General features: G+C 40.6%; 1 protein-coding gene across 4 annotated transcripts in view; it reads left to right on the plus strand.

Moving 5' to 3' along the window:
• Positions 1-12,580, plus strand: part of ZNF268 (zinc finger protein 268) — a 30,002-nt gene extending 17,422 nt beyond the window's left edge. For 2 of the 4 annotated variants that reach the window (XM_064481383.1, XM_064481384.1), the window contains one exon: positions 2,291-12,027. In XM_064481383.1, the coding sequence (XP_064337453.1) occupies positions 2,291-4,734 (2,444 nt within the window). In that variant the 3' untranslated portion in view covers positions 4,735-12,027. Of the gene's footprint in view, positions 1-801; positions 1,534-2,290; positions 12,028-12,495 lie in introns of those variants that run through there. The other 2 variants (XM_064481385.1, XM_064481386.1) reach the window with 2 other exon arrangements.
• The last annotated feature ends 2,121 nt before the right edge of the window (positions 12,581-14,701 follow it).

Genomic DNA, 14,701 nt, shown 5'->3' on the forward strand with positions numbered 1-14,701 from the left:
TCTGAATACTCTTTTGGTGTATTCAGCTCAATTGGTGATTCTGTCCATTTCACCCTCCTGGTGACAACACTCCTGTGTCGTTTGACTTGCTCCAGTGAAACCTAATTTTTCTCAAGACATGGCTGTACAATTATTACCCTGGAATCTCCTTTCAGATTTTATTGTCTGTTTTCATTGTGTCATCTTTTTTCTTGGTTTGTTTTCACAATAGCTGCCTGTGAAAGGGTGCATTTGATATAAATTTTGAGACCTGTGCTCTGAAAATGTTTATACTTAACTCCTGAATGCTCTGTTTTCTCTCCTCTTGAGATGCTAATGAGAATTCAGATGCCATTCCAAATTTTGATCCATTCTGTGAGGTTTTTTTTTTTTTTTCTGGACCCTTGACTAGCCACTGCTTGTTGTCAGTCACCGTCATCACAGCGATGCTCCTGTGATGCATCCTGTTTCCATCTGCTTGGGCATCAGTGTAACTGCTCCCAAGAGGCCTGTGACTAGTCTGCAGCGTTTCTGCTGCTTCTCCTGGGCTGAGCGTGTTTGGCACGGAATAGGTATTCAACCACTGTTTGTTCAATGAAAATGATGCACAGAGATCCCCGCCCACCTCTTTATATTTTGCTCATTTTTCCTTGTGCCTTCTAAGGAAGGCATTATGCAAAATTTTACTTTTTATTTTTGTTTTTTTACTTTTTAAAAATTGAAGTGTAGTCAGTTTACAGTATTGTGTCAATTTCTCATGTACAGCATAATGTTTCAGTCATACATACACATAATTTGTTTTCATATTCTTTTTCATTATAGGTTACTAGAAGATATTGAATACAGTTCCCTGTGCTATATACAGCAGGACCTTGTTTATCTATTTTATATATAGTAGTTAGTACCTGTATATCTCAAACTCCCATTATATCCCTTCACCCTCCCTTTCCCTCTGGTAACCATAAGTTTTCTGTGTCTTTGAGTCTAATTCTGTTTTGTAAATAAGGTCATTTGTATCATATTTTAGATTCCAAATATAAGTGATATCATATGGTATTTTTCTTTCTCTTTTTGGCTTCCTTCATTTAGAATGATGGTCTCCAGGTCCATTTATGTTCTTGCAATTGGCATTATTTTATTCTTTTTTATGGCTGAGTAGTATTCCGTTATATAAATAAACCACATCTTCTTTATCCAGTCGTCTGTTGATGGACATTTAAGTTGCTTTCATATGTTGGTTATGGTAAATAGTGCTGCTGTGAACATTTGGATGCATGTATCTTTTCGAATTAGAGTTCCCTCCTGATATATGCTCAGGAGTGGGGTTGCTGGATCATATGGTAAGTCTGTTTAGTTTCTTAAGGAGTCTCCATACTGTTTTCCATAGTGGCTGCAGCAAACTGCATTCCCAGCAGCAGTGTAGGAGGGTTCCATTTTCTCCACACCCTCTCCAGCATTTGTAGTTTATGGACTTTTTAATGATGGCCATTCTGACCTACGTGAGGTGATACCTCATTGTAGTTTTGATTTGCAATTCTCTGATAGTTAGCAATATTGAGCATTTTTCCATGTGTCTTTTGGCCATTAGTATGTCTTCATGGAGAAATGCTTCTTTTGGTCTTCTGCCCATTTTGGAATTGGGTTGTTTGTTTTTTTGTTATTAAGTTGTATAAGCTGTTTGTATATTGTGGAAATGAAGCCCTTGTCAGTCTCATCATTTGCAAATATTTTCTCCCTTGCCATAGGCTGTCTTTGAATTTTGTTTATGGTTTTCTTTGTAGTGGAAAAGCTTATAAGTTTAATTAAGTCCCAGTTTATTTTTGCTTTTTTTCTATTGCCTGGGTAGACTGCCCTAGGAGAACATTGTTAAGATATATGTCAGAAAATGTTTTGCCTGTGTTTTCTTCGGGAGGCTTACAGTGTCTTGTCTTATGTTGCAGTCTTTAAGCCACTTTGAGTGTATTTGTGTGTGTGGTGTGCGGGAGTGTCCTGGCTTCGCCGATTCATGTTCACCTGCCCAGCTTTCCCATCACCAGTCACTGAAGAGACTATCTTTCCTCCATTGTATGTTCTTTCCTTCTTTGAAGACCGTCTGTATTTATTGTCAGTTCCTTATGCCTATTTTCATGTTTCATTTTATTTTACCCAGAGCACAAGAGTTTGGGTATACTTACACTTTAGATTTTATTTCTATTCAGAACTGATACATGAAACTAAAAGGAAAACCTCACGACATGGCGTTTTTAAGGTCACTCTGTGCTATACTAGGATCATGTTACTATTTATGACATTTGAGTATTTTCCTCTCTAGATGAAGTCCAGGAAATTGATGATCATGTGGAATGGCATCAGGAAAGTCACGGCAAGCTGGGAAGCAGAGCAGAAAGCTACCAGTGTACTGCGTTTGGAAGACTATCTCTTCATAGTACAAATTATGTTTCTTCAAGACAAGAACTTCATAAATGTGTTACACATGGAAAGAGTTTGAAATATATAGATTTTAGTAGTAATTATGCTGGAAAATATCCCAATGGGTTTCATGATCTTAGGGAATCATTATCCCATTCTAAACATGAGCAAGCTGTTATTGGAAAAAAATACTGTGAAAATAGTGAATCTGGAAAAACTGTCAAAAGAGAGTCACAGCTCATATGCCAACAAATGCACGTGGCAGGAAAGCCCTTTGAATGCAGTTCCTGTAGGGAGGCCTTCAGCAGCAAGTCATGCCTTGTGGTGGATCAGCGAACTCCTGCAGAAGAAAACCTCTGCAGACGTAATGGATGTGGGAAAGACTTCAGCAGCAAGGCCTGCCTCGTTGTGCATCAGAGAACTCACTCAGGAGAGACACTTCATGAGTGCAGTGAATGTGGGAAAACTTTCCGTTTCAGTTCACAACTCATCATACATCAGAGAATTCACACCGGGGAGAATCCCTGTGAATGCTGTGAATGTGGAAAAGTCTTTGGTAGGAAAGACCAGCTCATTTCACACCGGAGAACGCATTCAGGACAGAAACCCTATGGCTGTAATGAATGTGGGAAGGCTTTTGGTTTGAAGTCACAGCTCATGATACATCAGAGAACCCATACAGGAGAGAAACCCTATGAATGCAGTGAATGTCAGAAAGCCTTTAATACAAAGTCTAATCTTATGGTGCATCAGAGAACCCACTCGGGGGAGAAGCCCTATGGTTGTGGTGAGTGTGGGAAAACCTTTACCTTCAAGTCACAGCTCATTGTACACCAGGGGGCACACACTGGGGTAAAACCCTATGGATGTAATCAGTGTGGAAAAGCCTTCAGTTTGAGGTCACAGCTCATTGTACATCAGAGAAGTCACACGGGAGTGAAACCTTACGTATGCAGTGAATGTGGGAAAGCTTTCAGGAGCAAGTCCTACCTCATTATACACGTGAGGACTCACACAGGAGAGAAACTCCATGAATGCAGTGAATGTGGGAGAGCCTTCAGTTTCGGTTCACAACTCATCATACATCAGAGAACTCACACAGGGGAGACTCCCTATGAGTGCCGCGACTGTGGGAAAGCCTTCAGTCGGAAATACCAGCTCATTTCACACCAGAGAACTCATGCAGGGGAGAAGCCCTATGAATGCAGTGACTGTGGGAAAACTTTTGGTTTGAAGTCACAGCTCATGATACATCAGAGAACTCATACAGGAGAAAAACCCTTTGAATGCAGTGAATGCGGGAAAGCCTTCAATACAAAGTCTAACCTTATTGTACATCAGAGAACTCACACAGGAGAGAAACCGTATGGTTGTGATGAATGTGGGAAAGCTTTTACCTTCAAGTCACAGCTCATTGTACACCAGGGGGCACACACTGGGGTAAAACCTTACGGATGTAATCAGTGTGGGAAAGCCTTCAGTTTGAAGTCACAACTCATTGTACATCAGAGAAGTCACACGGGAGTGAAACCGTATGGGTGCAGTGAATGTGGGAAGGCTTTCAGGAGTAAGTCCTACCTCATTATACACATGAGGACTCACACAGGAGAGAAGCCGCACGAATGCCGTGAATGTGGGAAATCCTTCAGTTTCAATTCACAACTTATTGTGCATCAGAGAATTCACACAGGAGAAAACCCTTATGAATGTGGTGAATGTGGGAAGACGTTTAATAGAAAAGATCAGCTCATCTCTCATCAGAGAACTCATGCTGGGGAAAAACCTTATGGGTGCAGCGAATGTGGGAAAGCCTTTAGCAGCAAGTCCTACCTCATTATACACATGAGAACTCATTCAGGGGAGAAACCATATGAATGTCACAGATGTGGGAAAGCCTTCATTTGGAAGTCACTACTCATTGTACATGAGCGAACGCATGAAGGGGAAAACCCTTATAAGTGCAGTCAGTGTGAGAAATCCTTCAATGGAAAATTACGGCTCATTGTACATCAGAGGATGCACACAAGAGAGAAGCCCTATGAATGCAATGAGTGTGAAAAAGCCTTCATTAGGAAATCTCAGCTCATTGTGCATCAGAGGACTCATTCAGGGGAGAAACCGTATGGATGCAGTGACTGTGGGAAAGCCTTCTCTCAGAAGTCAATTCTCAGTGCACACCAGAGGACTCACACAGGAGAGAAACCCTGTAAGTGCACTGCCTGTGGGAAAGCCTTTTGTTGGAAATCACAGCTCATCATGCATCAGAGAATTCATGCAGATGAGAAATATGTTGGTGAGTTAAGTGTAAGAAACCATTTCTCAGGAAATTCCAGAAAATTCCTATAGAAGAGAAACTCTGTAAATGGAATCATCTCCGTACACCGGAAAACCCATCCTGAAGAGAAGCCTCGTGTGTTTACAGCACGTGGAAGAACATTCACAGAAAGCTGTTTCTTATGCACTCAGAAAACATCAGTACGTGTCACAGGAACCCTGTGAAATCTGTGAACCCTGTGAAAGTTATCAGGAGGAAGTCATACCTTTAATCTTATGCAGGTGAAGAAAAATACGAATGAAGTGAATGTCAGAAAGTAATTTTTTAGTATGCTAGCATTTACAAAGGGGAAATTCCATAATGGAGATGAATATGGAATACAATCTTTTGAAATTCATAATCTATTAACCAGTAGGATTTTAATGAGAAAAATATAAAACCATTGAATTTCAGGTATCAGAATCTCATGCCTTGGAGAAACCATGCTGTAAGTTAGGGAAATTCTTCATCTAGAAGTGATAAACTTGTAGCAGAATAGAGTATAATTCATACTATGTATGTCTGCATATATATATGAATGTTTCAAGTGGGGTAAATTCTCAGCAGGAAGGTTATATCACTGTTACTTTGATTCATTCCTTTACAAGTAAGGGAAATTATGTTCCAGAGGTTCCAAACTTTTAGGAAAAGATTGGAGAAAATATTCAAGTATCAGTGATAGGCATGTTCATAATAGAACACAAAGATTTTTGAAAGTGTGTAAATAAATGTAATAATCAGGGTAACAGTAAGGACTACATCGTAAGACCTACGGGGATATGTAGGTGTTCTGTTCCTCTCTGTACTGTAGAATATGTTTTGTGTAATTTGGCATTTTGCTTGTGAACACCACATTTGATAGAGAAATTAGCTAGATAAAAGTACTGCTTCTCAGGTATTTCTACTCTGGACAGCAGCATTCTTATTAAGAAATACAACCTGTTACTATAACAATATGGCAGTGAAAATGCATCTCAGCACTTCCAGACTTTTCTGTTACTTTGTGCCCTTTGTAAGTGGGCCTGGCAACTACCTCTTCAGTTACATAATCAGTATAGTGCCTGCTTTATGTGGCTGTGTGCTGGAATCTGTTCTTTTGTTGCTGGTGAGAACACCATGGTTTTCATCAGGAGAGTCCACAGCGTGTGCAGTCATGATGGGATCCTCACTCACATGGCCCAGAGCTGGCTGAGATGCTCCAGGATTTACGTTTTTAATGGACTCCCTCAGTACAGAACAGCAAATGTAGCTTTTGTTCTCTGGTGGCATCTTGCTGCAGTTCTCAGTTAATTCCTTCTATGTAGATTACCCAGAGTAGCTTCCGTCACTGTCACTTTTTAATCCTGGTTCACCTCTCTTTCACTTTGACGTACCTGGTGTCCTCTCAGTACATTGAGTGGTGCTCCTACAATGTGCACCTGTAGCTGTAGACTCAGGGTGGTGGGAAATCATTCTGCTGATTGCTTATGTAGAGAGTCGGTGTTTTTTCACAACCACACCAGTTACCTTATGTGCATGAGCAGTAGTCTGGAAAGAGCTGGGACCCTGGAAAGTGGGTCAGGGCTACCTTGGAGGAATACGAGGATTCAAAACTGCAGGTATTTCTGAAACACCCACTGCTTTGTGCTCTTTACTTCAGCAGGGAATCCCGTTTCTTACCCATAGAAACTTTCTTTCTTGAAGGATGTACTTAATGATTTTCTGAATGCCTAATCCTTGTGTGCTTAGCTCATAATGCAGGATCCAGAGTCAAGACACCGGGGGTGGAGAACGTTGATTCACAGAAGGGAAGAAGAGTCTTGCATAAGCAAAGAGTTTCAGATACTTGCTACAGTTAAACCTGGAAAATACTGTGTATGTTGCCCAGGTATTGCTATCCCAAGGAAGATACATACACATATTAAAGAAAGAATGAACACATACTGTGTTTCCTCTTCCCAGAGCCAGTTAGTTTAAAGCTTGCTGTATTGTGTGATGCAGACCCACCTGCAGCCTTGCCCACTAGAAGCCAGAGATGTTAGCATAATGTTGAAGGTGTAAGTCAGATACTGTGTGAATGGATAATGCTGCATTGGGTCTGATCTTAAATGAAATGGAAAAGTTACCAGATAAATGAAACTTAGCAGAAATGAATAGGTCTGTAGCCAGTAAACAAAATAGAAAAGTTAAAAACAGTCTCTGGCTTGAAAATCTACCTTGCTCCTCTAACTCTGCCCCAGCCCCAGAGAGAAAGAGGTTCCAGAGATTTTCAGTAGGAGTAGATAATTTTCAGGAAAGCTAATTCTAACATTTTACAGTATTTCACAGAAAATAAGACATTTTGGAAAAAAATGATGAAGTCATTTGTGAACATATATTTAAAAATCCTAAATGGACTTACCACAAAAATGTATCTAATAATGTAGAGTTTTTATTTTTTAAAGTCATGATGTGTAGCAGGCCACTAGTAGTGAACCGAGTGTTTCTTCATGACTAACGGGATCGCTGCAATTTTTGTGATGTCTGTGTGCCCAGCTAAAAAGCTACATTTCTCCATCTTTGTTGTAGCTGAGTGTGATCACGCTATAAACTCCGAGCAACGAGATGGAAATAGAAGTTGCTGAGAGGGTATAATGGGAATGTTCTTCAGAAGGAAAACATACAGCTAGGGAGAGCTCTACCAGTGTCCTTTCATCTTTCCTCTTTTTAACATGCAACACATCAGACGTTTGGAGACTCAGTAGCCATTGTAAAACCATCTTAGAATTCTTCTTGAGGATGGAAGCCATCTGCTAGAGTTGAGTAGAGAAATAAGAGTGTCTGGGCTCTCTGGTGATAATGGTGTGGCTGTGTCAGCCCCAGACGACCAAATCTGGGCACCTTCTTACACAAAAGAGACACGAGCGATCTTGTTCAAGGCATTGTTTGTTTTGATTGGGAGGAGATTTGGTTCTGTCGTGTGAAGCGTAATCTGATCCTAGTTGAGACATATTAGGGTGTTTGGAAGATTGAATTAGAAATTCTTTATGTAAAATTAACCACTATACCAGAAGTAAGCCATATGAGTGTCTCACTATGTGTAGGTAAATCATTTGATGGACTGTAATACCCATGGATGATTTTAAGTATTATTAAGTTAGAAATAGAAAGTAACTCCTTTAACTTTGTAGGGGGTATGTTTAAAAAATGGTCAAACTTCTTGTTAGTGGTAAAACAGATACATACCATGAAATTAAGAAAACTAAAGAATGCTTATGACTTTTATTGAGCATTGTAATGGCAGTTCTGGCCAATGTGTGATAACAAAAAGTTGTAAGGAATTGGAGGTTGGGACAGAAACAAAAGTCCTATTTTTTTGTAGATATGATTTTCATTTAGAAAAACCAACATAAACTACAGGCAGATATTTAAACTACAGGCTGTAACTCATAGACATAGAATACAAACTTGTGGTTGCCAAGGGGGCGGGGGGTGGGAAGGGACAGACTGGGATTTCAAAATGTAGAATAGATAAACAAGATTATACTTTATAGCACAGGGAAATATACACAAGATCTTGTGGTAGCTCACAGCGAAAAAAATGTGACAATATATGTATGTTCATGTATAACTGAAAAATTGTGCTCTACACTGGAATTTGATACAACATTGTAAAATGACTGTAACTCAATAAAAAAAATGTTTAAAATCTCAAAAAAAAAAAAAAACAACAAAAACCAAAGCCTTACAGGCTGTAAGGCAAGGAGATGTTTCACACGGCTCCGAGAGCTTGCGGTTTGGCCTTGAGCACAAGCACATCCCTACAGTTCCTTCGTGCTCAGATCCCAGGCCCTGCTGAGGAAGACATCCTGCCCTCCAAATGTCTGAAGGCAGTTTTGTGCTAAATCAATCAGAAGTTGTGACAAAGCTCAGACAGCTGAAATACAGATCAGATTGATTCGGCCCCACCCTATCTCCCAGCCTGAGAGCTGACATTAGAACATATGTTCCCTTTTCTAGAAGTAAATGTATAATCAGAGGAAAGAAAATGATCAGAACATTGTAAAATGACTAACTCAATAAAAAATGTTAAACAAACAAAAAAACGAGAAAATGATCAGGAATGTGAATAATGGTAAAAGCAGTGTTTCACCAAAGACAGCCTTAAATGGGCATGCACATAACAGCAAAGCCTCAAGGTCATGCAAAGACAGAGCTGAAAGGAGAAATACAGTCTACCAATTTAGGTGGACACTTCAGCATTTATTTCTTGGTAACATGACTTAGAGACCAAACTCAGCAAGGCTATGGAAGGGTTGAATAATATCATCGGCAAACTAGACCTAGTGGACACGTCTAGAACAGCCAACAGCAGAAAACACATTGTTTTCCATTGCATGTGAGGCATTTGCCAATAGTTCATGTCTTGGCCCATTAATCTTAAAAATTTTTAAATAATTGAAATTGCACAAAATACGTTCAGACTATAATGCAGTTTAACAAGACTCAGTTGTGAAAAGAACAGGAAAATCTCAAAACACTTGGAAGTTAAGCAACCCAATTCCAAATAATTCATGGGTCTGAGAAATTACAAGAGAAATATGGAAAATATCTTAAAGTATTATTCTATAAAACATGCAAATTAAAATACAACAGACCAAAATTTCTGAGATGCAGAAAAATCAGTGCTTCAAGGGAAATTCATAGCACTAAAATGCTTATATTAAAAAAGAATGAAGGTCTCACATCAATAATTTAAACTCCTACCTTAAGAAACTAGAAAAAAGAGTAAAATAAGCCCAGTGTAAACAGGAGTGAAATAAAGACTAGAAACCAATGGAACAAAGAGTGGAAGGGAATAAAGAACACAGATTTGACAACTTTGATGAAATGGACTGAATTCTTGAAAGAAACCAACTAGCAAAGCTTACTCGAAGAAATAGGTAACCTGAAAGTTGCTACAGTTATAAAAGAAATTAAATTCACAGTTAAAAATCTCCCAACAAGAAAAAAATCCAGGCTCAGATCATCTCACTGGTGATTTCCGTGAACTTTTAAGAAAGAAAGAATGCCAATTCTATACAAACTGTCAGAAAATAGGTGACAGGTACTTCTTAACTCATATTATGAAGTCTGTGTTACACTGATTGTTTTTAAAAGATGTGATACTGACAGGTATATATAGAGTAGATAAACAGGATTATACTGTGTAGCACAGGGAAATATATACAAGATCTTGTGGTGGCCCACGGTGAAAAAGAATATGACAATGAATAAACATATGTTCATGTATGAAAAATTGTGCTCTACACTGGAAATGGGCACAACATTGTAAACTGACTATAACTTAGTAAAATAAAGTTAAAAAACCCCCGATGTTATCAAAAAACCTACAAATGTACCTCATGAACATAGAGGTAAAAATCCTAAATAAAATGCTAGTTAATTTAATTCACCAGTATATAAAAGGGGTAATACGTGAAGGCAAATTGGAGTTTATCTTGGGACTGCAAAGCTGAAGTGGATTCAGTATTCAACCAGGGGTAGAAAGTAGCTTCCTCAGACTAATAAAGCACATCTGGAAAATGTCTATAGTTAATGTCATAATGGAGAAAAACTGAATAGCTCCCCCAAGATTGAGAACAAATCAAAGATGCTCACTGTTACCACTCCAATTCAACATTGTAGTGCAAGGTCTAGCTGACTGCATAAGGCAAGAAAAAGAGATTGAAAAGATACAGATCGGAAAGGAAGAACAACTTTATTCAGAGACAGCATGATTGCCTTCACTGAAACTTTTTAAAAACTTTACCAAAAAAAAAAAAAAAAAGCCACTGTAATACACATGTCAGTTTAGAAAGCTAGAAGAATATAAAATCAATATTCAAAAATCAGTTGTATTTTTACATACTTGCAAGAGACAACTGGAAATTTGATTAAAATGTACTACTATTTATGATCGTACCACAAAAACCCATGGAATATATGGTGAGAACAATGCAGAAGAGGTGACGATGGCCAGGGCAATGGGCGGACGTGCTGTGTTGGTGGAGTGGGAGGGTCAGTGCTGTTACAGCGTCAAGTGTTCCCCACGCGGATCTATAGACTCAATCCCATTCCAATCAAATTCCCAGGAGGGTTTGCTGTAAAAGTTGACAGGTGTGATACTGAGATTTACGTGGAACAGCAAAAGAACTAAATACAGCGGTGAACAGGGGAAACAAAGTTGCAAGACACACTATTTGATTTCAAAGCCTATCCGTCAGCTACAGTAGCTGTGACAGTGTAGTTTCGTGAAAGGAGGCACATACAGATTAGAGTCCTGAAAGAAAAAACCAAAACATACTCTATAATCAAAGTTAGAAAAATAGTTCATTGGAAAGATGACAGTATTTTTTTTTAATGGTGCTAAACTTGCACGTCTGCAAGAAAAATTAAAAGTCTTGATCTGTACTTTCACCACATACAAAAATTAATTTTCTCAGGACTATATCAGAGGCTGAGCTTTACCTAGCTAAAGGGCTGGTTGTTAGCATTTAATATATTTAATTTCATATCTAAGACTATGACGGTTGAGCCAGGATGGAAGAATGCTATATAAAGAATTTCTGGTAAAGTAGTAAAGCTATGAGTCAGCATGGGAACAGGCGAGAGGGAGCAGTAAGAGATTGCCATTAATACTAGGAGGAAACCAAAGGGAACCCCTTTGACTGGCTGATAATAAAAGATGGAGAAATGTGGGATTCAGGACAATACAAAAGTAACAGCTGGAACAAAATTAGGAAGCCTCCTAAATTACGAAGTAAGCTATTTGAAAGAACAAAGAACCGCACAGAACAGAAAGGTAAATAGAAATAAGATGCACTGAAATAATAGAGGAAGCAGGAGAAAAACAATGACCGTGGAATTCCAGCTGGTAAATGTAGAAGAAATGATGAAATTGGAAAGATTGTTACTTGGCAGCCACTATAGTGAGGGCTATTTCAGGCAGGAATTATCAATGAATGCTAAAACTTGTAAGCAAAAATGTTATGAGTAACAAATATTTCAAGAATCTTGTCTATTGGAAATGGTGGCCAATTACCCACCTCAGAGAGTCTTGTATGCTCAGTAAACAGCCCTGGGCTCCGAGCCCCTGACCCCACCTCGCCCTGAACTACCAGCAGAGGTAAAGGTTTGTAGCAGGTAAAGGGGCCTTGCTTGGTCACAGCATCACTGCCCAGGCACCTTTGAGCCTGAAGCAAAAGGGAAAACCAGTAATACTCATCTTCAAAAAAATTTTTTTAATGTTTTGTTCATCACAGATTCTCTGACAAAAATAATTGATCGTTTTCAAAAATACTGTATTAAAATATGACTTACCTTGATGGTTTGTTTTGTGATTCCTCGCTTGCCTCTCCCTAATCCCAGCCTTATTTGGAAGACGCAGGACTCTGGCCTGGACCTTACTGATACAGACTCCAGGGAGTGTTGGGCACCACCTGCTGGGTTGCTGCCCTGAGTAGTGAGCCTGGAACCCAGGGTGTTGAAGGAGGCACGCCCTGGGCAGGGGCCATGCATGGCTTGGACCCCCTGGAAGACCTTCAGCTGGAGGTGCGGCTGTCAGCCTGAACTGCCTTGGGCACAGCAAAAACATGGAGCACTCCTAGTGCCTCTGGGTCAGTACGTGAGTGGGGGTGTCTCCTGCTTCCGGCCCCACCTGCATCTGCTGTCTTCCAAGAAAGGGAGGGAGGGAGGACAGCTGAGTCACTCTCTCAAGCTCCTGTTTTTGCTCCTCCTGTCCCTCACAGCAACCTGCCCAGGACATCAGATACCCTGTCTCTTTTTTCCGTCAGGCATCTATCTACCTGTAGTTCTGTGAACCCAATGGAGGGGCCAGAGCACTGGTCTCCAACAGCCACCAACACCCCTAATGCAGACAGACATTCAGCAGATCTGATGAGTCTCCCAAGAGGTACTTACCCTGGAGCCTTCCAGAAGGCTTCGTGGGGCAATGGGGGTTGGGCAGGAACTCCCTGAGGGGAACCCCTGGGGAGGAGGCAACTTCCTGGAGGGCAAAGAGGGGTTCAGGGTGAGGTAGAAGTTCTGAGGAGGCTGATCTAAATGGCCTTCCCGCCTCCTGTGGATCTGGGATTTTTTTTTTTTTTTAAATGTGTTCAGTTAATCATTATGGGGAAAGTTCACGAATCACCAGGAAATTTCTGAGAGGGGGGAAGTTACCTTGCCAGGTTTTAAATGTCTTAAAAATAAACAGTGTAGGTAAGGAAATGATGGACATAGCACATGTTGAGTATTGACGCACTTAATTATCTCAATCCAATGAGGAAAGCGGTCCTGTTACGATTACAAATAATAAACTACCCAAGAGGAGAGAAAGTACAGAGGGGGTCAGTAACTTGTCCAAAATCACACAGCTATAAGTAATCGAACTGGGAATACACCTCAGGTAGCCTGGGTCCAGAAGAGAATAGAAAATCTGGAGATAGTAAGGAAGTATGTACTAGAATGCATTAGGCGGTAAGGGCTGCATTTTAGACTTGACAGCCGGGGAGAAGAGAGAGGCCACCTCTATTTTCAGTGCATGTTGGAGAATCACATTTTGGCCTACCTTTTGCTGGAAGAGCAGGCCTCTATTAAAAGTGAAGCTTATGAGGAGTTTACCCTGATTTAGGATACTTAAAATTGTTACGTGCTTAAGTTAAAATGTGTGCTTTTGAGCCTGACAGTTAAAGGAGGCCCCTTATTGGTGGAGGGCTTCTGGAAAGTGTTGTAAAATTCACCGGACCTGTTTCCTTATTAGTAACATGAAAAAGGGACCTAACTCTCTCTTGGAGGGGCCTTGGGAGCGTCAAAGAAGACGGGTGTAAACCGTAACATCTTACCTGGGATGTACTGAGTGTTCAGTCAATGGCAACCAAAGAAGGTAACTGGTAACAGTAAATTAGAATCATAAAATGTCTTGAAATACATTTAAATTTAATTTTATACGGTAGATACTTGGACATTTTGGGCCCCACTGACGGGTGAAACTCATCGGTGCTTTTCGGGTGGAGAGGACTCGGGAGTGTTGTCACTGAGCACCCAGCCCGTCCTAGAGGGCTGCGGCTGCCTTCCCACTGCAGGAGAGTTTGCCGCGTCCGACCGCTCATTTCCCCTGTTCGAGTCAGGGTTGCTTCTGCTTCAGTATCCTTGGTCGGTGGGGGTTGCTTCCCCCAACCCGCTTGTCTCTAATTTTTCTTTAACTTCTTGAAAAAAGCTTAAAAAGAGAAAAGGAGAAGATGATCTTTTTATAAAAGTTATAAAACATGGATAAGCAAAAAGAAGAAAATTAAAAAGCCAAGTAAAAATAGTAAAACAAAATAATAATTTTGTCAACTGGTGGCAACCAGAGTTTAACAATGTGGCATGTATCATTTTATGTCTGTACTTTTCAAATGGGCTCATATCACACACTGGTTTGCAACACGCAGTTTTTCTTGCACAAAATATGGTGATCACTAGTTGGGTTGATAGCATTCTTCTTCCGCACAATGACGGATTACCTTCCAGGAGCCTGTCCACTTTCTTTAGTGTGATTTATTTAGCAAATCTTCGACCAGACGCTTGGATTCTTTCCAGATTTTCACGTGAACAAACGCCGAAATATTTCTCAGTCTGCCGTTTGACGTCAGAGAATTTTGACCCTGCCCACCCTTTCAAAACCAACTTGAAGTCCTCTTTGTCTTATGTCTAGAGCCCCTTCCAGCTTGCTGTGTGCAACAACTCACAAAACTGTCAACGGCACAGGGTAGAGGCCAGACAGTGTCCGAGCCAGGGCGATGGCGGGTCCGTGGTTTCCCCTGCTATTTGACCAGGGTTGGCGAGGACCCAGATCCACAATCGCAAAGGCCTCTCCCCAGCACATGGAGCTATGTGCGCAGGATCCTGCAGGGGGTAGGATTCGCAGTGGCCTTTGCTACGACCAGGTCTCCTTGAAGGCACCCTTTCCCGTGGGGGACAGGCTGCGGCGTGCGGATCTCGACCCTGGCCGGGCTTTAGCTC

This window comes from Camelus dromedarius, chromosome 31 (genome assembly GCF_036321535.1).
Source record: "Camelus dromedarius isolate mCamDro1 chromosome 31, mCamDro1.pat, whole genome shotgun sequence".
Taxonomy (NCBI): Eukaryota; Metazoa; Chordata; class Mammalia; order Artiodactyla; family Camelidae; genus Camelus; species Camelus dromedarius.